The 22868-nt window shown below is 33.1% G+C and overlaps 1 protein-coding gene across 4 annotated transcripts in view; it reads left to right on the top strand.

Moving 5' to 3' along the window:
* Nucleotides 1–22868, top strand: part of STXBP5L (syntaxin binding protein 5L) — a 402589-nt gene that overhangs the window by 204334 nt on the left and 175387 nt on the right. For all 4 annotated transcript variants that reach the window (XM_088028262.1, XM_088028202.1, XM_028110658.2 and 1 more), the window contains exons 8-9: nt 4944–5067; nt 21925–22003. In XM_088028262.1, the coding sequence (XP_087884388.1) occupies nt 4944–5067; nt 21925–22003 (203 nt within the window). The remainder of the gene's footprint in view (nt 1–4943; nt 5068–21924; nt 22004–22868) is intronic.

Here is a 22868-nt window from a genome sequence, read left to right on the forward strand (position 1 = left end):
TTGCCTCATTATCCTTAAGATCTCTAAAACATTATTCACACCTTTCTTAGAAAATTCTTTTTCTGTGGCAGAAATTTTAAGAGGTCAGTTTGAAAGGCCTTATCTCAGAATAAAGATTGGTTTTGTAAATAGTAATACTTAATAAGAAGGGTAAGATCTTAAAGTGAGTTTTATTGTACATAGTTGAGATTTGGTTAGGTTTTTACTTTAGTTGTTCAAAGGTTGATTCTAGGCCATTAAGGATATCCCCCTTCAGAAGAAGTTAATGTGAAGATAGCCTGGGGCAAAAAGTGAAAAAGGGCAATTACCTCTTATAGTTTTGGGAATAAAGTTGGTCATGTAAGCTCTAAATTCAATTTTAAAAATGGTGGAGTAGGGGGCGCCTGGGTGGCTCAGTTGGTTAAGCAACTGCCTTTGGCTCAGGTCATGATCCTGGAGTCCCGGGATCGAGTCCCGCATCGGGCTCCCTGCTCAGTGGGGAGTCTGCTTCTCCCTCTGACCCTCTCCCCTCTCGTGCTCTCTCTCTCTCTCTCTCTCAAATAAATAAATAAATAAAATTTTTAAAAAAATGGTGGAGTGGGGAGAGATAGGAAGAAAATACAGTCAATAATCATTATCTGGTACACCTGCACTTATATGAGAAGAATGCAGAATTTTTTTTTTTAAAGATTTTATTTATTTATTTGAGAGAGAGAGAATGAGAGAGAGAGAGCACGAGAGGGAAGAGGGTCAGAGGGAGAAGCAGACTCCCCGCCGAGCAGGGAGCCCGATGCGGGACTCGATCCCGGGACTCCAGGATCATGACCTGAGCTGAAGGCAGTCGCTTAACCAACTGAGCCACCCAGGCGCCCAAGAATGCAGAATTTAAGGCAACACTGATATAAATAGAAAGAAAAAATTTTTAAAAAACAACACATTTCTTTGTGTGCTACCTCCCATCCCCTCATAACAGTTGAATTTTTCAGTTTTGGTGCTTAAAGATATATGCCTTTGGGTATCTCATAGCTATACACACCCCCAATTCATTTCTTAATAGTTATGACAAACTAAGATTTTATGGTGTATATAAGATACTTCTTGTAGTGACAAAGAGTTCAGGGGTAAAAGATATAGCAACTGGGTAATTTGGTCATGACTGGTGAAAAATACTGTCTGGCATGTCATGTCTTACAATTATGCTCTTTGTGATGAACTTCTAGGGCATCTTGAATCATAAGGAAAGAAGGTCCTGGGGAGCTAAGCTAGATTTTTCTTTTATTAAATATACAAAGTACAAAGATGATATTAGATTCCTCTCTCAAAACTAGTAGCTAGATAAGAGTACAAATATTATCTGAGTATTTAGCCAGTTGGAAATAGAGTAGGTCATCTAAAAAGGAAATCCAGAGGAAATGATAAATCAACTAGTTTTTTTAACCTAAAACACTGTAGAAGAAAGACTTCTAACCTTAAAAAGTGAGCAAAAATAATTTTGCAATGAAGTGTTTAAATAAGCATTAGCAATGTTTAAGTAAGTCGAGTACTACACTATACCTACTTTATACCTAGAAATAATTTTAAATATTGACTTATACATGTATATATGCATATAATCTATTTACTTTGATGCATAATTATATATCCTATCATTTTAATTGAGATAGTTATATATGTTATTTTACTGCCAAACTTTTAAAACTTTCCTTAGCACTTTACCTCTCATATTTAGAAATAATTCTTAATACTATTATGAAATGGTTTCTAATAAGTTATCAAAGATCTCTTGATTACTATAGTGACCCCTTCATAGTCTTAAGTTCCTCCTTAAACCTGTGTCTTTACATCAGCCCCTCCTTCCTGAAATGGTTTCTTGCCTTGTTTTTGTCTTTCTACCTCATTTTTCACCCTTCCTTTCTCTATCACTGATTCTTTCCTTACTTTCCTTTAAATTATAGATACTCTTCAGGATTTTATGTTTTCACCCTCTTCATTTCACCTCCAGTTTATATTTATATCTTCTCCCATCATTTCAAATATTTTTATTCTATAAAATTTAAAATCCTTGTATCTCTCACCCTTACCTTTCTCCTGACCTCTTGATCTGTGTATCTAAAAATCTGTTGCATAAGCCCAGATAAATATCTCATTGGCACTGAATTTACACTTAAAGACCTAAACCTTGTTCTGTGTTCTCTTTTCAGTTTTTAAATTTTGATTATTTATTCGTTTGTAATCCTCAGAGTCATATTTGATCCTTTCTTCTCCATATATCATATGCTATCAGTTTTATAGTCTCTTAATTCTGTTTTTATATTGTCTCTCATTCATTTCTTCTCTTTTTTCATTCCCACATTCAATGTTCTAGTCTAGGTTGTTATGTTTTGCCTAAAAGACTATGGTAGCCTTTTTACTAATTGCTTTTCCTCTGATATCTTACCTTTTCAGTATATCTTTCACTAATAAGATTATCGTTTTAAGCCATAGGTCATGTAATTCTCCACCTCAGAACCTTTGAATGGCTCCCAATTATCAGCAATACAAAGGCTTTATTACTTTACATGAGATTCAAGGCCCTGATGTTATTTTTCCCTTTAGTTTAATGCAGTGTATCCTTCTATACACTCCTCACACTTCAGACATATTACTATCTCCTAAACATATTATTTATTCCCTACCTTCAAGCCTTTGCTCCAGCTAATTCCTCGCCATAAACTCACTTCTTTCGTCTTTTGCATATCAAAATCCTATTAACTTTTTAGCCACTGTAAAACTATTTCAACTACCAAAGTAGCCCCTTGAATAGCCATGGGTGAATTGAAAGTTTTGTTTTGTAAATACAAGATAATTTTCACAAATAACTACATGAATTTACATATTAGCTGTGAAAGTTTTATTTTATTACATCAATATTTCTAAATAATCTCTCACAGAGAAAACTCTCAGAGTTTGATATGAGGATAGCCTTTAATTCCTTGACTAGATGCTGTTCTTCCTTTTTTCATATTGGTACCCAGCTTTTTAGGTTTCCTTTCTCTTTTTTGTTTTGGAGAACCTTGATCACAGACTCTGAGTTGACCAAACCAGCTAGTGTTTTATCTTCCATATTTTGTTTTCTATCTTTTAAAATTCTTCCTGAATTAGTTGTATTGTATTTGTCTGTTGTTGTTGTTGTTGTTTTTAGTAAACACTTAAAGTTGTTTTTTAAGAAAGGGGTAAGGTATAATGAAATTAAAAGAATTGGATTGTTATCCATTAAATCTATTCAAATACCAACTCTTCAGTAATACTCTGTTTTACACTCTCTAATAACAAGCTGGTTTTATATGCTTACTCTTTTGTACAATAAGTATATTTGTTTTATGGTACTTACTTTGCTTTTGTGTTGTAGCTGTTATTTTTCTATTTGTCTTCTCTAGTAGGTAGAAATTCAGTAAGATAGGAAGAAGGGTTAGGGCTGGAGACTCTCTCTCTACCCACACCATTCATAGCAAAGCAGTCTGAGAGAACTTTAAATTGACTGAAGTTCATCAAGTTAACACATAGAAGAAGCCTGAGGTGGCATTTCCCTTGAGCCACCTACAAAAGTGAGAATAAGCAAAAAAGAAGATGACAAGTGTTTTCCTTCTGTCTCTACTGAACCCTGGCAAAAAAAAAAAAAAAGTCTTTACCTAGTAATAAAGACCAGAGTGAGAGAAAACATAAGCCCAGGGTTTCATGTTATCTGTTTCATTTAATTAAATCTTACTTATCTTGAGGTACAGCTCATATCCTACATCCTTTATGATATGTCTAATGATTACCCTAGCCATCAGTTATCTGTAACTCTAATAATACTTCTTATTTAGAAAACAAATAATAGTTTTAAACACATATCTTAGGTTAGTATATCGTATATATATATAAAAACTAAATGTTAGAAGTTCCAAAAAATAACAATTATTAATTAATATTCATTTATTTCAGTCTTCCCTATTTTGCAGTTTTGAAAGTTCCTTTAAGTAAAGGGTAATGTTGTATGTATCTGTTCAGCTTTTATGTCTACTAGGGCTTCTCTCATTGTGATTAGCACATTATTGAAAGGCCATATAAACTTTATGATTTAGAAAGAATACAAGGTATGGAAATATGTAATGACATTAATTATTCATTCAACAGATATTGAGTATCTACTTTATGCAAGGCACTGTGCTACCACTGGGAATAAAACAATATATGAAAATGGAATAATTACTTTTAAATTTTATGTAATTCACATCTTCAGAGTAAACTTATAAAAAAACTTTGAATCTTTTTGCTTAAACCCTAAATTGCCAAGTTAATTTAAAAATATATGTTAGGGGCAATATGGTAAAATGATAGAGAATATGGGTTTTGTAGTTAGATAAACATTGGCTTTGAATTGTGTGACCTGAGCACATATATTAGTTTCCGTAGATCTATTTCACCATGTGCAAATTGGAAAAAATCATACCTGCTTTGTAAAATTAATAGAGTTAATATCAGTACTTTGCCAAGGGGTCTGGCACATAGTAAGCCCTCAGCTGGTAGCTCTTAGTGTAAATTGTTATTTAAATTGGCGACTTTAAGTGGAAGTAAACCTCTACCTTTCCAGAAATTATCTTCCAATAACCTTGCTTTTACTTCTATATAAATAATTTTTCAAAGGATCATATAGGATACAGGGAGGACATAGAATTTACAACAAAAAGTTCTAGGCTATAATGATATTATGAAATGTACTTAACTTTTCTTTATCTCAGGAGATGAGTTTTTATAGTCTTCTATAAGCCTATAGAGGATTGAAGCCAAAGATAGTATGATCTGGGTTAGAAAAATTATGTATGTTTCTTAACTATTGTTGCTATAATAATTTTATCTCAGAATATTTTTCCTTTGGAATATAGAATGCTATAACATATCAACGTTTTTCACCCTCTACTTGTTTTTAATTGCTATTTCATTAGGCTATCCATTCAATTGATTGGCATCATGAGGGCAAACAATTCATGTGCAGCCATTCAGATGGTAGCTTGACCTTATGGAACCTGAAAAGCCCAAGTCGTCCTTTCCAGACCACAATTCCACATGGTAAGGTATATGCTTTCAAAAGAAATAAACTCTGAAGATACAGTGCCTTGACTTGACGTACAACAGGTGGTATCAGTGTGTTTGGAAGAAAGTGATAGGATGTAACTTCTGATTCTAAATACCTCTTTATATCTCCTTCAGATTCCCACATTATACCCTAAACTTTCTGTACTTCCCCTCTCCCTGTTTATCCACTTTCCTACTTTGTGATACTTATATATAGACCTTTCCAACCACAAATTGGATAATGGATGATTGATGTATCTGAAGCAGTCTTCAGGGTTAAGAAGGTAGTGAGAATGACATTATATAGATCTGACTTTCAGACCTAATTCCTATACTGTTTTGGCATTTTCTAGATTTTCTCATTTATTTCCATTTCTACTATTTGATTCCACCAAATAGGAGAACTATGGTTTTTACTGTGTTTTGTATTTCTTATTATCTTCCTTATCAAAAGGAAGTATTTAAGGTTTATGTTCTACCTGTCTACCTAACTGAAAAGAATAAAAAGTTCAAATGAATGAGTATTTTTTATTCAGATGATCATATTATTTCTGAGAATATTAGTGGTAATCTGGGTTCCATATTTTCCTCTTACCATTGGTTTTTTGTAAGAATAGAGAGGTCAAAACCTAGCAGTTAATCAAACACATTCTATTTTATAGTTTCTGAGCACTTATTATAGTATCACATTTATAAAATTTAGTATTATGTTTTTTATAATTGGTGACCCATAAATCACAAGATGAAATTATTCCATCTTGTGTTGGTCTGTCCTTTTTTGTACCATGCCCTTTTTTGTTGCATGCTCCACCTTCAAATGTTTAAATTATTACAACATTTAACCTAGCAGCTTTAAAGATTACTTTGCTTTTATGCACTTAGTTTGAGATGCTTCATTTAAAGATTGCCATTATGGAAAACTTGGATAGGTGTTTGCTATACATCCCACTCAGATAGAATTATTTGTTTCTATGATGAGTTTAGTTCCTCTCTCCACCCCCTACCCCCATTCCTTATGCCTTTTATTTGTATGTGTATAATATGATTTATTCATAAATTTTCTACTTCTATTCTTCTCAACAATCAACTTCTATACAAGTTCTTTTTGTCTTGGTTGGATATTTGATACTTTCATATGTTTCACCATATCCATATTTATCAGTTTGGGTTGTTTTCTATACACTTGACCCTTGAGCAGTGTGGGGAATGGGGCACTGATCCTCATGCAGTTGAAAATCCACATATAACTTTTGACTCCTCCAGGGCCAACAGCCTACTGTTCACTAGAAGCCTTACTGATAAACATAGTCAATTAACACATATTTCGTATGTTATGTGTCATATACTGTATTCTTACAATTAAGCTAGAAAAAAGAAAATATTAAGAAAATAATAGGAAGAAAAAATACATTTACAATACTATATTTATTTAAAAAAATCTATTCCTTTGAATTAATATTTTTGTATTCTTTGGCTAAATACCTAGTAATGTAACAGCTGGATTATAGGGTAGTTCTATTTTTAACTTTTCGGGGAAACTCCATATTGCTTTCCGGAGTAGCTGGTACACCTGAAACTAATATTACACTGTATGTTAACTAACTAGAATTTGAATAAAAACTTTAAAAACTATGTATAGGTGGACCCACACAGTTCAAACCCGTGCTGTTCAAGGGTCAACTGTTGAAAGAGATGAAATTCTGTTCACAGGTTGTTGAAAACATCAGCATCTGTGTCTCATAATATAATAAACAGATTAAATTCTTGCTGCCCCACCATGATTTGAAGCAAATATCAGTGATTTTGACATATTCTTCAGGTTCATTCTGTTACATTTCATTTCAGCTATTTTTATATTAGAAAATAAAAATTTCTCTAAGTAGTACTTTAGCTGTATCCTCTAAGTTTTGATATTAATTTTATTAAAAATGTGTAATATTCATTAATATTCAGTTTGAGGTATTTTCTAATTTCTATTATAATTTTCTATTGACCTATGAGTTAGACATTTGTTTTCTAATTTCTAAAAAACATGTTTTGTTATAGATTTTTAAATTAACTGTAGTCAGAGAACATGGCATGATACTAGTTCTACAAAATTTACTGTGATTTGCTTTAAATTAGACATACACAATTAATTGCCATGAATTTCCAATTATGCTTGAGAAGAATGTACATTTCCTGTTACACAAAGGTCAAACTTGAAATTGTGTTTTCTTTGTACTATAAATCTTTGCTTAGTTTTTTTTTAAGATAGCTGCTATTTTTTTTATTTAAATTCACTTAGCCAAGGTATAAGTACAGCATTAGTTTTTGATATAATGTTCAATGATTCATTAGTTCATTCTAACACCCAGTATTCATCATATCACATGCCCTCTTTAATGCCCATCACCCAGTTACCCCTTCCCCCACTTACCTCCCTTTCTGCAATCCTCAGTTTGTTTCCCAGAGTCAAGACCTCTTATGGTTCATCTCCCTCTCTGATTTTTTATAGTTTGATTTTTTAATTTTGAGAGAGATAAATTAAAATCTCTATTACTATGGATTTTTCCCTGTAATTTTGTTCATTTCTGCTTTATATACTTTTTAAATCAAGTAGGTCAAGGTGGTTGATAGCATTAATCAAATCCTTGGATTTTACTGATATTTGACTAGTGCTATCAATTTCTGAAAGTCGTATTAAAATTTCCTAACAATTATAGAATTATCTACTTTTCACTTTATTTCTGTCTTTTTGTTTCGTGTATTTTTGAGGCTTAATTGTTAGGCATCCATTAGGTTTTCCATAGAGAGCATATAGTCAGGTCTTTTTTATTCAGTTTTATAACATTTAGTTGGAGCGTTCAGTCTATTAATATTAAATGTAATTACTTGATGGAAATGGATTTAAGTATACCAAGTTACTGTTTGTTTTCTGTTGGTCCAGTCTTTTTTTGTTGTTGTTCCCTTTTTCTCCCCTTTTTGCCTTCTGGATTATTTGAAAGTTCTTATTAGAATTCCATTTTAATTTACGTGTAGGCATTTTATCCTCAGACCTTTTACTTTGGTCAGTTACTCTAGGGATTATAGTATACTTCCCTAACTTTTCAGTCTATTAGAGTTAACATTGTAGCACTTCACAAAAAAATGTAGAAGCTTCATAATCCTATATATTTATTTACTTTTATTTACTTTTGCAGTAGTTATATGTATTACTTCTAAATACATTGTTATAATTTTTGCTTTAAGTAGTCTTAAATATTTTTTAATTAGAAGGAAGATATTCCTTTGTATTTTATAATTTCTCTTAATATAATTTTATATTTATGAATTTTTATGATTTTATTTATTCTTGAAGATACAGGAATATCATTTAGCATTTCACTTGGCTTTCCTTTATCTAAAAATTCTTCTTTTTTGCTTTTATTCTTGACATTTTTGCTGGATGTAGATTTCTGAGTTCACAGTTTGTATGTATATATGTTGTTTTTAAGGTGCTACACACTTTAAAAATATTCCACTGTTTTCTGGTTTACATAGTTTCTGAGTGAGAAACTTGTGGTGTTTTGACTTTTGGTTCCCCTGTGTATAATGTGTCATTTTTCCCTGGCTACTTTCAAAATTTTTGTAACTTTTATTTCCAACAATTTGACTATGATATGCCTAGTTTGTTCAAGTTCATTCTATTTAGGGTTCTACTGAGCTACAGAGCTTCTTACATTTAGAGATTTGTATCTTTCATAAAATTGGGGAAAATTTCAGCCTTTTATTTTTTCAAATATATTTTTCTGCTCCAACCTCTCTCTACCTCTCTTTCTGGGACACCATTTACCTGTCTGGTAGAATTTTTGGTATTGTCTCACATGTTTCTGAGCCTCTCTTTTTTTGTTGTTAATCATTTTTTTTCTCTGAATTTCAAATTGGATAATTCACATTGATCTATCATCAATTTAACTGCCTTTTTCCTCTGTAATTTTCATTCAGCTATTAAACCCTTAAGTTATCTTTATTTCAGATATTTATTCCACTTGGTATCTTTTTATATTTTCTATTTTTCTGAGATTTTTCTCTTTTCATTATGAGTCCTTTTCTTTCTTTTCTCTTTCCCTTTCCACATTGAGCTTAGTTATAATTGCTGCTTTAAATCTTTGTTTGATGATATCAAAATCTGCTTCTCCTTGAAGTTGGCCTCTGTTCATAAGAATGTCTCACATTTTCCTGCTTCTTCACATATCTAATAATTGGAAATGTGTATTATGGATATTATGTTGTATATACTATAGAATATACCTTTGTTACCCAATTCCTCCCTAGCCATATGTCTTCTAAACTTGGAAACCATATCTAGATTCATTATTTTTCTACAAATCAATATTTTCTATACTACAAAAGTAGGCTTTGTCTGAAACTCAGATTATTGAACAGTAGTGGGAAAAGAGGGAGGGTGACCAGAGACGAGTTACTTTAGTACCTATTTCACTTGAGATTAGCACTGTGGTGACATTGCCCTTGTTGTAGCTGGTTTTCACTAGTATTATAGACATTATTTTTCTTACACAGTAAATTTTAATGGTTTCAAATACTTATTCTTCAATTATAATGCCTTCAGCTAAACACATACATACACACACACATGCAATCTACACACATGATCTTAAACCAAATCCCATGTAATACTTAACAGTGACGTTGTTGAGAGACAGGACAGAGATGTCAACAATTATTACTGTTATTTAACCTTTTCCTGAAAATATTATCCAATATATTTGGACTTGAAAAGGAAATGTGATATTTAAAAGTTTAGAGAGTTCAAAATTATAATTACTTCTTTGATAATGTAATTGCACAACTAAAAAATAAAAACTAATTAGGAATACTATTGAGTATAACATGAGAACTCTATACAAAACAAAATACAATGGGTGGATAAAACCATTTAAAAAATAGCATCCATAAAAATACCTGGAAGTAAACCTTAAAATAACAGTGAGATATTATTTCTGCTAAAGGGCATAAAGAAGACTGAATAAGGAAAAAATACCCTATGTCTGCATGGGTGGATTCATTATTATAAAGATGTTAGCTCCCCCCATATTAATTCAAAATTCACTTTGTTCCCAAGAAAAATAACAGGTTTTAAAAATTAGACAAGCTTATGTGTAGCAAAAAGAAACATGAAAATAGGAAAAAATATTTGAACAAGGAGTAATGGTCAATTATAGGCAGTTTGGAAGGTTAGATGCCCTAAACAATTCTTGCTGAAATAAATACTTACTGAAATGAAATAAATTTATTTTTTAATATGTCATTGAGCTAACAACCACAAAAACAAGGTAAACTTAAAGATCCCAAAAAACATTGTTAAACTAGAAATGCTGAGAGATAAATGGTAAAGATAGAATTTGTATTTTTTTAAAGATAGTGTTTATTGATTTGAAAGAAAGAGCAAGCATGAGCAGGGTGGGGGGGGCGGGGAGAGGCAGGGCAGAGAGAGAGGGAGAAGCAAACTCCCCACTAAGCATGGGGCCTGACACGAGGGCCTCATCCTAGGACCCTGAGATCATGACCTGAGCTGTAGTCAGATGCTTAACCAACTGAGCCACACAGGCACCCCTTGTCTGCAGTTTTATGCTACACTTCAGAGAACTTAAACTTCTATTAAAAAAATACAAATTTACTGAAATATAATTCTCAGTTCACTAAAGTGTACAATTCAGTGGTTTTAGTATATTCAGAGTTATGCAACCATCAACACAATCTAATTTTAGAATATTTTTGTCATCCCCAAAAGAAACGCCATACTGATTAACAGTCATCCCATCGCTACTCCTCCAGCATTATTAGACAACCACTGGCCTTCTGTCTCTATAGATTTGACTGCTCTGGACATTTCATATAAATAAACTCATACTAAATGTGGTCTTTCATGACTGGCTTCTTTCACTTAGCATAATGTTTTCAAGGTTCATCCATGTCATAGCAAGTCTAAGTATTTCTGGTGAATAACATTCCATTGTGTAGATATACCGCTTTTATCTACTCATCACTTAATGGACATTTGGGTTCTTATATTTTGATTATTCTGAATTATTCTGCTGTGAATGTTTATGTACAACTTTTGTGCCAGCACATATTTTCATTTCTCTTTGGTGTATATCCAAGAATGGAATTACCGGATCATATGACAGCTCATATTTAACATTTTAAGGAACTGCCAAATTGTATTCCAGAGTCTTCAGGCTTTTACATACGCACAAGCAATATTAGGTTTCCAACTTCTCCACATCTTTATCAACATTTGTTAATATCTATCTTTTATTATAGCCATCCTAGTAGATATATGGTAATAGCTCCTTGTAGTTTTGATTGACATTTCCCTAATGAATAAAGATATTGAATATCTGTTCATGTGCTTATTTTCATTTCTAATTTTCTTTGGAGAAACGTTGATTGAGTTCCTTTGCCCATTTACAAATTGGGTTTTTTTTTTAATTTAATTTAATTTTATTGTTATGTTAGTCACCAAACAGTACGAAAACAATGAATCATGGAACACTACATCAAAAACTAATGATGTACTGTATGGTGATAAACTGGGTTTTTTAAAATTATTATTATGGAGTTGTAGCAGTTCATTATATAGTCGACCCTTGAACAACACAGGATTTGGGGTGCTTACCCTCTGTGTAGTAGAAAATTCATGTATAACTTATTTTAAGTGAAGTATAATTAACATACATTGTTATATTAGTTTCAGGTGTACAGTATAGAGATTCAACAACCCTATATGTTATGGTGTGCTTACCACAATAAGTGAAGTTATCATCCATCACTATACAAAGTTATTACAATATTATTGACCATATTCCCTTTGTTATACTTTTCATCTTCATATTTATTTTATAACTAGGAGTTTGTACCTCTTAATCTTTTTTTATCTATTTCATCTATCCCCCACCCAACTCCCCTTTGGTTACCATCAGTTCTCTGTATTTCAATCTGGGTTTGAAATACCATATGAAATCATATGATATTTGCCTTTCTCTGACTTATTTCACTCAGTATAATACTGTCTAGGTCTATCCATATTGTCACAAATGGCAAGATATGATTTTTTTTATGGTTGAGCAATATTCCATTGTGTGTGTGTGTGTACACACAAAATCTTCTTTATCCATTCATCTATGGATGAACACTTCCATTTTTTTTTGGCTATTGTAAATAATGCTGCAATAAACATAGGGGTGCATATATCTTTTTGAATTAGTGTTTTTGTTTTCTTTGGGCAAATTCCGAATAGTGGGACTACTGGATTATATGATATTTCTATTTTTAATTCTTTGAGAAATCTCCATGCTGTTTTCCATGGTGGCTGCACCAGTTTACGTTCCCACCAACAGTGCACTAGGGTCTCTTTCCCTCCACATCCTTGTTATTTCTTGTCTTTTTTATTCTAACCATTCTGACAGGTGTAAGATAACATCTTATTGTGGTTTTGATATGCATTTCTCTGAAAAGTGATGTTGGCTATCTGTATGTCTTCTTTGGAAAATGGTCTATTCAAGTCCTCTGCCCATATTTCAATCAGATTGGGGTTTTTTTTGGTGTCAAGTTATATAAATTCTTTATATATTTTGGATATTAACCCTTATCAGATATATCATTTACAAATATCATCTCCCATTCAGTAAGTTGCCTTGTCATTTTGTTGGTGGTTTCCTTCAATGTACAGAAGGCTTTTATTTTTGTGTGGTCCCAATAATTTATTTTTGCTTTTGTTTCTCTTACCTAAGGAGACGTACCTAGAAAAATGTTGGTAAAGCCAATGTCAAAGAGACTACTACCTATATTTTCTTCTAGGAGTTTTATGGTTTTGGGTCTCACATTTAGGACTTTAATCCATTTTGAGTTTATTTTGTTTATGGTATAAGAAAATGATACAGTTTTATTCTTTTGCATGCTGCTGTTAAGTTTTCCTAACACCATTTTTGGAGACTGTCTTTTCCCCATTGGATATTCTTGCCTCCTTTATCATAGATTAACAGACTCTATAAGCATGGGTTTATTTCTGGGCATTCAATTCCATTCGACTGGACTGTGTGTCTCTTTTTGTGCCAGTACCAGACTGTTTTGATTACTACAGCTTTGTAGTAAATCTTGAAATCTGGAATTGTGATATATCCAGCTTTGTTCTTTCTCAAGATTGCTTTGGCAAGTCAGGGTCTTTTGTGGTTTGATATAAATTTTAGGATTATTTATTCTAGTTTTGTGAAGAATGCTGTTGGCATTTTGATAGGGATCATATTGAATTTGTCAATTGCTTTGGGTAGTATGGACATTTTAATGATATTCTTTCAATCAATGAGCATGGGATACCTTTACATTTGTTTTCATCTTTAATTTCTTTTAGCATGTTTTATAGTTTTCAGAGTACAGGCCTTTCACCTCCTTGGTTACATTTATCCCTAGGTATTTCATACTTTTCAGTCCAATTGTAAGTGGAATTGTATTTATTTATTTAGTTAGTTTTCTGCTACTTCATTATTTGTGTATAGAAATGCAACAGATACTTGTATATTAATTTTGTGTCCTGCAACATTACTGAATTCATTTATCACTTCTAATAATTTTTTGGTGGAGGCTTAGGATTTTCTGTCATGGCATCTGCAAATAGTGACAGTTTTACTTCTCCCTTCCCAGTTTGGATGCCTTTTATTTCTTCTTCTTGTCTGATTGCTGCAGCTAGGACTTCCAGTACTGTGCTAAAAAGTGGCAAGAGTGGACAGCCTTGTCTTGTTCCTGATCTTAGAAGAAAAGCTCTCAGTTCTTCACCATTGAGTATGATGTTGCCTGTGGTTTTTATTATATGTCAATTTTATAATGTTGAGGTATGTTCCCTCTAAACTCATTTTGTTAAGAGTTTTCATCATGAATGGATGTTGAAATTTATCAAATAATTTTTGTGCATCTATTGAGATGATCATATCATGTTTATCCTTCATTTTGTTAATATGATATATCATATCACATTATTTGCAAATATTGAACCATCCTTGCATCCCTGGAATAAATTTCACTTGATTATGGTGACTGATCCTTTTAATATATTGTTGAATGCAGTTTGTTAATATTTTGTTGAGTTTTGCATCTGTGTTCATCAGGGATCTTGCCCTATAGTTTTCTTCTTTGTAATGTCTTTGGTTTTGTTATCAAGATAGGGCTGACTTCATAGAATGTATTTAGAAGTTTCCCTTTTTCTTCTATCTTTTGGAATAGTTTGAGAAGAAGAGATATTAACTCTTCTTCAAATGTTTGGTAGAATTCACCTGTGACTCAATCTGGATGTGGACTTTTGTTTATTGGAAGTTTTTTTGATTACCTGTTGAATTTCATGACTGCTAATTGATCTGTTTAGATTTTCTAATTCTTCCTGATTCAGTTTTGTAAATTTCTATGTTTCTAGAAATTTATTCATTTCAAGTTTGTCCACTTTATTGACATATAATTTTTGTGGTAGTTTCTTAGAATCTTCTGTATTCCTTCAATTTCAGCTGTTATTTCTCCTCTTTAATTTCTGATTTTATTTATTTGGATCTACCCTTTTTTTTATTTTGATGAGTCTGACTAAAGGTTTACCAATTTTGTTTATCCTTTCAAAGAAACAACTTTTAGTTTCGTTGATTTTTCTGTTGATTTTTTAGTCTTATTTCATTTATTTCTGCTGTTATCTTTATTATTCTCTTCCTTTTACTAACTTTGGGCTTTGCTCTTATTTTCCAGTCCTTTTAGGTGTAGGATTAGATTGTTTATTGGAGATTATTTTTGTTTCTTGAGGTAGGCCTGTATTGTTCTAAATTTCCCACTTAGAACTGTTTTCACTGCATCAAAGATTTGGACCACTGATTTTTCATTTTTATTCCTCTCCATTTTTCTTTTTAGAGAGAGCAAGTATGAGTGAGGAGTAGGGGTAGAGGGAGAGGGAGACTGAGAATTCCCAACAGGCTCCATACCCAGGACAAAGACCAGTGTGAGGGCCAATCTCATAACCCTGAGATCATGACCTGAGCCAAAATCAAGTCTGATGCTTAACCACCTGAGCCGTCCTGGTGCCCCCATGTATTCTTTAATTTTCTATTTGATTTCTTCATTGACCCATTGGTTGTTAGTAATATGTTGGTGGTCTCCTTGTGTTTAGGTTTTTCCATTTCTTTTTTCTTGTGATTGTCTTGTGGTTTCATACTATTGTGGTCAAAAAGGATGTTTGATATGATTTCAGTAATCTTAAATTTATTGAGACTTGTCTTGTGGTCTAACATGTGATCTATCCTGGAGAATGTTTCACGTACATTTCAACAGAATGTGTATTCTGTTGTTTTGGGATGGAATGTTCTGCATATTTCTGTTAAGTTATTCAAAGACACCATTTCCTTATCGCTTTTCTGCCTAATCTATCCATTGATGTAAGTGGTGTGTTATAGACTTCTACTATTATTGTATTGCTGTCAATTTCTCCCTTTATGTGTGTTAATATTTTTGTTTTATGTTTTTGGTGCTCCAATGTTGGCTACATAGATATTTACAATTGTTATATCCTCTTGTTGTATTAACCCCTTTATCATTGCATAGTCCCCTTGTCTCTTGTTACAGTTTTTGTTTTAAAGTCTATTTTGTTTGATGTAAGTATTGTTACCCCATTTTTTTTTCACTTTCATTTGCATCATCTTTTTCCATCCTTTCACTTTAAGTCTGTATGTGTCTTTAGGTCTGAAGTGAGTCTTTTGTAGGCCACATATAGATAGGTTGATCTTGTATTTTTATTTATTCCACCACCCTGTCTTTTGATGAAGGCATTAGACCATTTACATTTAAAGTAATTATTGTACTGTTGCCATTTTGTCAGTTGTTTTCTGGTGATTTTTGTAGTTCTCTTTTCCTTTCTTTTTCTCTTGCTCCTTTGTAATCAATATCTTTCTTTAGTGTCATGATTGGTTTTCTTTCTCTTTATTTCTTGTGTATGAATTATAGGTTTTTGGTTTGTGGTTACCATGAGTTTCATATATAACATACTAAGTATAAAGAAGTATATATTAATTTGATGGTCACTTAAGTGTGAATACGTTCTAAAATAACTTTATTTCTCCCTTCACATTTTTTGTATATTTTATTTGGTGTACCCCTTAACTAATTTCTTAGATATAATTAACTGTATTACTTTTTTCTTTTAACCTCAAACTAGCTTTATAAGTGATTGCTCTATTATCTTTACTTAATGTTTGCTTTTACTCATGACATTTTTTTTCCTTTTGTGATTTTCTTACTTGTAGTTATGGCCTTCTCTTTTCTTTTTCTTTTTCTTTTTCTTTTTGAATGGCCTTCTCTTTTCCACTTAAAGAAGTTCCTTTAATATTTATTGTAAGGCCAGTTTAGTGGTGATGACCCTTTAACTTTTCTTTGGGAAATTCTTTATTTCTCCTTCAATTCTGAATGATAACCTGCTGGATAGAGTATTCTTGGTTGTAGGTTTTTTCTCTTTTCAGCACTTTGAATATATCATGCCACTCCATTCTGGCCTGCAAAGTTTCTGCTGAAAAATCACTTGATAGCTTTATGGGACTTCCTTTGCATATAACTATTTGCTTCTCTCTTGCTGCTTTTGAAATTCTATCTTTAATCTTTCTTTTTCCTTTGTTTATTTCAATTTTTTATTTAAATTCTAGTTCATTAACATAAATGTAAAATTGGTTTCAGGTGTAGAATTTAATGATTCATCACTTACATATAACTCAGTGCTCATCACAAGTGCCCTTCTTAATACCCATCACCCATTTAGCCCATCCTTTACCCACCTCCCTCCATCAACCTTCAGTTTGTTTTCTATAGTTAAGAGTCTTATGGTTTGCCTCCCCCTTTTTTCCCCTATGTTCATCTGTTTTGTTTCTTAAAATACACATATGAGTGAAATCATATGTTGTCTTTCTCTGACTTCTTTTGCTTAGCATAATACATTCTAGCTCCATCCAAGTCATTGCAAATGGCAAGATTTCATTCTTTGTGATGGCTGAGTAATATTCCATTGTGTGTGTGTGTGTGTGTGTGTGTGTGTGTGTGTGTGTGTGTATGTGTATACACACATACCATATCTTCTTTATCCACCGGTCAATGAAACTTGGGTTCTTTCCATAATTTGGCTATTGTTGATAATGCTGCTATAAACATCAGGGTGCATATGTCCCTTTGAATCAGTACTTTTGTATCCTTTGGGTGAATACATAATAGGTCATAGGGTCATAGGGTAGTTCATTTTTAACTTTTTGAGGAACTGCCATATTATTGTTTGCAGTGGCTGCACCAGTTTGTATTACCACCAACAGTGTAGGAGGATTCTTTTATTTCCTGTGTTGTTAATTTTAGTCATTCTGACAGGTGTGAGGTGGTATCTCACTGTGGTTTTGATTGGCATTTCCCTGATGATAAGTGATGTTGAGCATCTTTTCATGTGTTAGCCATCTGAATGTTTCCTTTGGAAAATGTCTATTCATGTCTTCTGCCAATTTCTTAACTGGATTATTTGTTTTTTGGGTGTTGAGTTTGATAATTTCTTTATAAATTTTGGATACTAATCCTTTATCAGATATATAATTTGCAAATATCTTCTCCCATTCCACAGGTTGTCTTTTAGTTTTGTTGATTGTTTCCTTCACTGTGCAGAATCTTTTTATCTTGATGAAGCCCCAATAGTTCATTTTTGCTTTTGTTTCCCTGGCCTCCCTAGTAAGAAGTTGCTTCAGTTGAGGCCAAAGAGGTTGCTTGCCTGTGTTCTCCTCTAGGATTTTGATAGTTTCCTGTCTCACATTTAGGTCTTTATCTTTAATTGTGTACATATTTAATTATTATGTGTCATGGTGTGGACCTCCTTAGATTAATCTTGTTTGTAACTCTGTTTTCTGAGCCTGGATGTCTGTTTCCTTCCCCAGGTTATTGAAGTTTTCAGCTATTAACTTTTTTCAAATAAGTTTTGTGCCCTTTTCTCTCTCTTCTCCTTCTGAGATGCCTATAATGAGAATGTTTGTTTGCTTAATGTTGTCCAAGGTATTCCTTAACCTATGCTCATTTTTTACAATTATTTTTTTCTTTTTTGCTGCTCAGGTTGGGTGTTTTCCATTACCCTGTCTTTCAGATCACTTCTGCACCTTCTAATCTACTGTTGATTCCCTCTAGTGGATTTTCCATTTCAGTTATGGTATTCTTCAATGCTAATGATGGTTTTTTATATATTTAATCTCATATTAAAGTTCTCACTGAGTTCATCCTCTCTTTTCTCCAGTCCACTGAGCACATCTTTATGACCATTACTTTTGAACTCTATCAGGTGGGTTGCTTATCTTTGTTTCACTTAGTTCTTTTTCTGAGGCTTTGTCTTGTTCTTTCATTTGGAACATATTCTTCTGTCTCCTTATTTTACTTGACTTTCTTTGTTTCTGTGAGTTAGGTGCAACAGCTACTTCTAAATTTGAAGGAATGATCTTGTGTATTGTCATCCCCTGTGTAGACTGTATATACCTGGTGACTTTGGTTAGTTATTTGGAGCGGTGGCTGTTGTGTACTATGGGTCATGGGGTACTCTGTGCTGGGAAATCTGGTGGTATGGATGAAACTGAAATGGGTATGGGCCAGGGTGGTCCTAGGGTCTCCACACAGAGAGTGCCCTGCCAGGACAGCTGAAGTGGGTGTAAGCTGTGTTGGGGGGCTGGAATCCTGGGACTCTACACAGAGTGTACCCTGGCAGGATGGCTGAAACTAAAGTGGGTACAAGCTGGGATGTCTTGGGGCTCTCCACACAGAGAACACCCAAGCAGGATAGTTAAACCTGAAGTGGGTGCCAGGCAACGTTGGGGGTGGGGGCATCCTTGGGCTCTCCATGCATAAGGTGCCCTGGCAGGATGGCTAAAACTGAAGTTAGTGCAAGTTGGGGTGTCCCGGAGTGATTCACACAGGGGGAACCCTGGTGGGGAGGTTGGAACTGAGGCAGAGTGTGACCCACGGGTTCCCAGTGTGCTCCATGCAGAGGAAGCCCTAGTGGAGAAGCTGGAGCCAAAGTGGGCATGGACCAGGGATTTCTGGAGTGCTCCATGCAAGGGGTGCCTGGTGAATTGTCTGGAGTCAACATTATATGGGCCTGGAGTATTCTGGAGTGCTTTGCACATGTGTCACTTTGGCAAAAGGGTTTGAGCTGTAGTGAGCACTGACAAGGAGTGTTCCAGTATGCACTGCACTGGGGCTGTCTTGGTAGGATGGCTGGGGCTGGTGTGAGCTAGGGCCCAGGGATATTGAGGTGGTGGGCTAGCTAAGGTGACTGGATCCTGGCTCTTGTTCATGCTATCAAGGAGGAGAGGGGAATGTAAATCATGGTGCTTGCCAGGCTGGAGAAAGTTTCAGCAGCTCCCTCGCCATTTGGTGAAGTTCTAGGGGTTGACCTTTTATATGGTAATTGCTCTTTAAACTGTGGCTTTTTTTCTGTGACCCAGGCCTTCAAGGGCTGTCATGGGCTAGGGGCCCAAGTCTTGCTGAGGTGGGAGGCCAACTATGGCACCTGGACCCTGCTCCCATCTTCATTTTCAAGGTGGAGGGGGGATCATAAACAGTGGTGCTTGCCAGTCCTGCCAGCCTTAAGAGCCTTTCAGCCCCTCCCATTTGGCTGGTTCCATTATATTCTAGTTGTCCTTTTAAACCTTGACTTTTTTCTATGCCCCAGTACAGGTGAGTCTGCCCATGGTCCCTTAGTCCTGTCCCTCCCCACTGTAGTTCACAGTGTTGGGGTAGGAGTTTCCCTTTGTTACTGTGTCCCTCTCTTGTGCTGTCTCTTTGTGGTCTCTATCTTTTGTTGTGCAGAAGCTGTTCAATGGGCTCTCAGTTCTTCTTCAGGAGGAATTGCTCTATTAGTAGGTGTAGATTTGGTGTGTCTATGGAGGGGGTGAGTTCAGGGTCTTCCTATGTCACCATCTTGGACCAGAACTCCCAAGTTCTCTTTTAATGCTTAATCTAGCTTCTAGAAAATCATCTGCAAAAATCTGTAAATTTTTCTGTCATAAAGTGAAACCATAATATTCTTAACTCCTACTTCATGTACTCCTACTATTCTCAACACTTCAAGTCTATCACTTATTTGTTTATGGTACCTCATAGTGTCAGTTTTATATGTTTTGCTTAAACTAGTAAATTTTAAGTTTCCTGGTGGTCAGTTACTTCTTTTTTCTGTGCCATTTAGTATAGTACTTTGAACATAAAGAGTAGCATTAAATGCAATTTTTATAACAATTTTTTACATAACATATAAACATATTTCAATTATTGACAGGCAATGAACATAATCAAAGTTGAAAACCTTCAGCCAAAAATTATTGGAGTTGGAAATTGAAGTAAATCATTAATTAATTAATTTAGGTATTATTCCTCTTTACTGAAATGAGTGTATAATACTAATGTGTACTGATTGAAAAATTGTAATTGGTTACACACACACCATATATATAAACAATAGCAAATATACTGTCTTGATTTGATTAATAGCTTGGCAATTATTAGAGAAGAAATGGATCAAAAATATATCAACTGAGGAAAATGGGTCTCTTCCTTGCTGTTATTTCCTTCAGTTCTCTCTGTTCCCACATGTTATCCAAACCAGGAATCACCAACCAGCTGTTTCTTACCCCTAAGACCACTGCTCAGAGTGAGTCCCTGAGCCAAAGTTCTCTCTTTGTAAGGCATCATGATACATATAATGTCAGTAATTCCTTTTTATATGTAATACAGATACTTTTAAATCTTTTTTACAGTGTGAATGATTATGACCAATATTTTATTATTGATTGCTTCTTTAGTTGACATAGGGTAAAAGAAAGAGAAAGCAAATTCAGAAAGCATGCCATGGAGCAGATAAGGTATGTTATATGCTGATACCCTGCCCTTTAAACAAATTAAATAAAATTATTTTGACATCCTATTTAGATTATGACTGTGCCATTCTGAAGCTATCCTGAAAATTTAAACTTAAATGCACATAAACGTCTATCTACATAATAGGTATCTGTGTCTATAAACAGTTGTGGCAATAGAAGAATAAATAAGGGTACTTATTAAAATAAAGAAATAAACATCACAAAAATGTCAGTTTTATCAAAATGAGACATAGAATTATAAGCAAAATCACAACTGAAAGATGTTATATGCATAAGTAGATTTACTTCCATTTCCTACTCTTTTTGATCATTTTTCAAAATCCGTGGAGTCTAAACAACGTAACCTTTCCCTACAAGAAACTATTTTTATGCAAATATAGAACTTCATTGAAATATACCATCTTTGTTCATTGTCTAATGGGCTTTCTGTTAAATGAATTTGATGAAAATGCAATGATTTTGATAGTCTATCATAAGTTTTAAATGGCAAGTCTTTCTGCATGCAAAAAGGGTTTGTATCATCGATAAAATCTATAATGGGCCTAGTATGGATTTTCATAATTATGTATTTCATTATGCAGATAAGTATGTATGTGTATGTGTCTTTAATTCTAAAGTAATCTTAAAACTTAAATAATTAAAATAACTTTATATGAGACTAGATTTATACATGGAGAAAGTTTGTTTGATAAGTTTACAAATATGATAAGTTTACAAATAACTATTGCTTATAGAGCAGTCATTTATTAGGATTCAACAAATATGTTAGGATGCATAGAATTGTATTTATCCTATTATGAAAAACACATAATTACCTTATTTTTTCTTTATATTCTTCTGGTCAGACTTTTGAAGTTGTCATGGATGTGTAGACTTTAAATATGATTTAACAAAATCCTTTTTCTTTCTTTAGGAAAAAGTCAAAGAGAGGGAAGAAAATCTGAATCTTGTAAACCAATTCTTAAAGTAGAATACAAGACCTGTAGAAACAGGTATGCATTTTTTACTTTGGGTGATATGGGACAATATATAAGAAACAGACAAGAATGGCAAATAACCTTTAATAATCATGTATTACTTAAAGTTTCTTATAATTATATAAGTATATTAATTGGCTAAATCCTCTTCACTGATAATAACACTTTGTTATTGTTTAATAGGAGTATCTATGATATTATTATGAATATTATAATAGCAATTGCAAATTATTTTAATTTTCTATGAATATTCAGATGAGTATTATGTACATTAATTTTAACAATGTTGGACTTTTGGGCTGTGCACATTACAAGTAACAATCATTTAGTATTATTAAACAGAAGCATACCTATTGGTGTATTGCACATGAAAGAATTAAATACATAACCAAGTCTCTGTACTTTAGGATTTCACATTCTGAACTTGGAAAGATTATAGTTAGTTGAAAAGATAAACAGTTATATATATTAGCATAATAAAATAGTACTAAATTTTAAGATATAAAAAATTAAATTGAATAATATACAATAAAATTTTATCATGTATATATAGCAGCTTTATCCTATAAATCAAGAATGTTCTTTTTACTTACAATAATTATTAGTGGCAATATTCTCTTCCAGAATTACCATAATTACAAATCTTGCCTAAACCTTAATTTTATTTTAACTCTAAATTGGATAATTCTACTTTATATTACTTACATATTCACACTGGAATGTATTCTCAGTATTATAGATGCATTTAATGTTTGTTTACACCTGCTCTTTGAAAGATTTAATAGTATAAAATTATGGCCATTTTTAATGTGTTAGTTCATATATATATATAAACTATCATATGGTATATATTTATATATACAGATATATTTTTATGTAT

This window comes from Eumetopias jubatus, unplaced genomic scaffold (assembly GCF_037043125.1).
Source record: "Eumetopias jubatus isolate StellerSeaLion01/CBP00866 unplaced genomic scaffold, mEumJub1_p1.0 scaffold_1, whole genome shotgun sequence".
In the NCBI taxonomy this organism is placed as follows: Eukaryota; Metazoa; Chordata; class Mammalia; order Carnivora; family Otariidae; genus Eumetopias; species Eumetopias jubatus.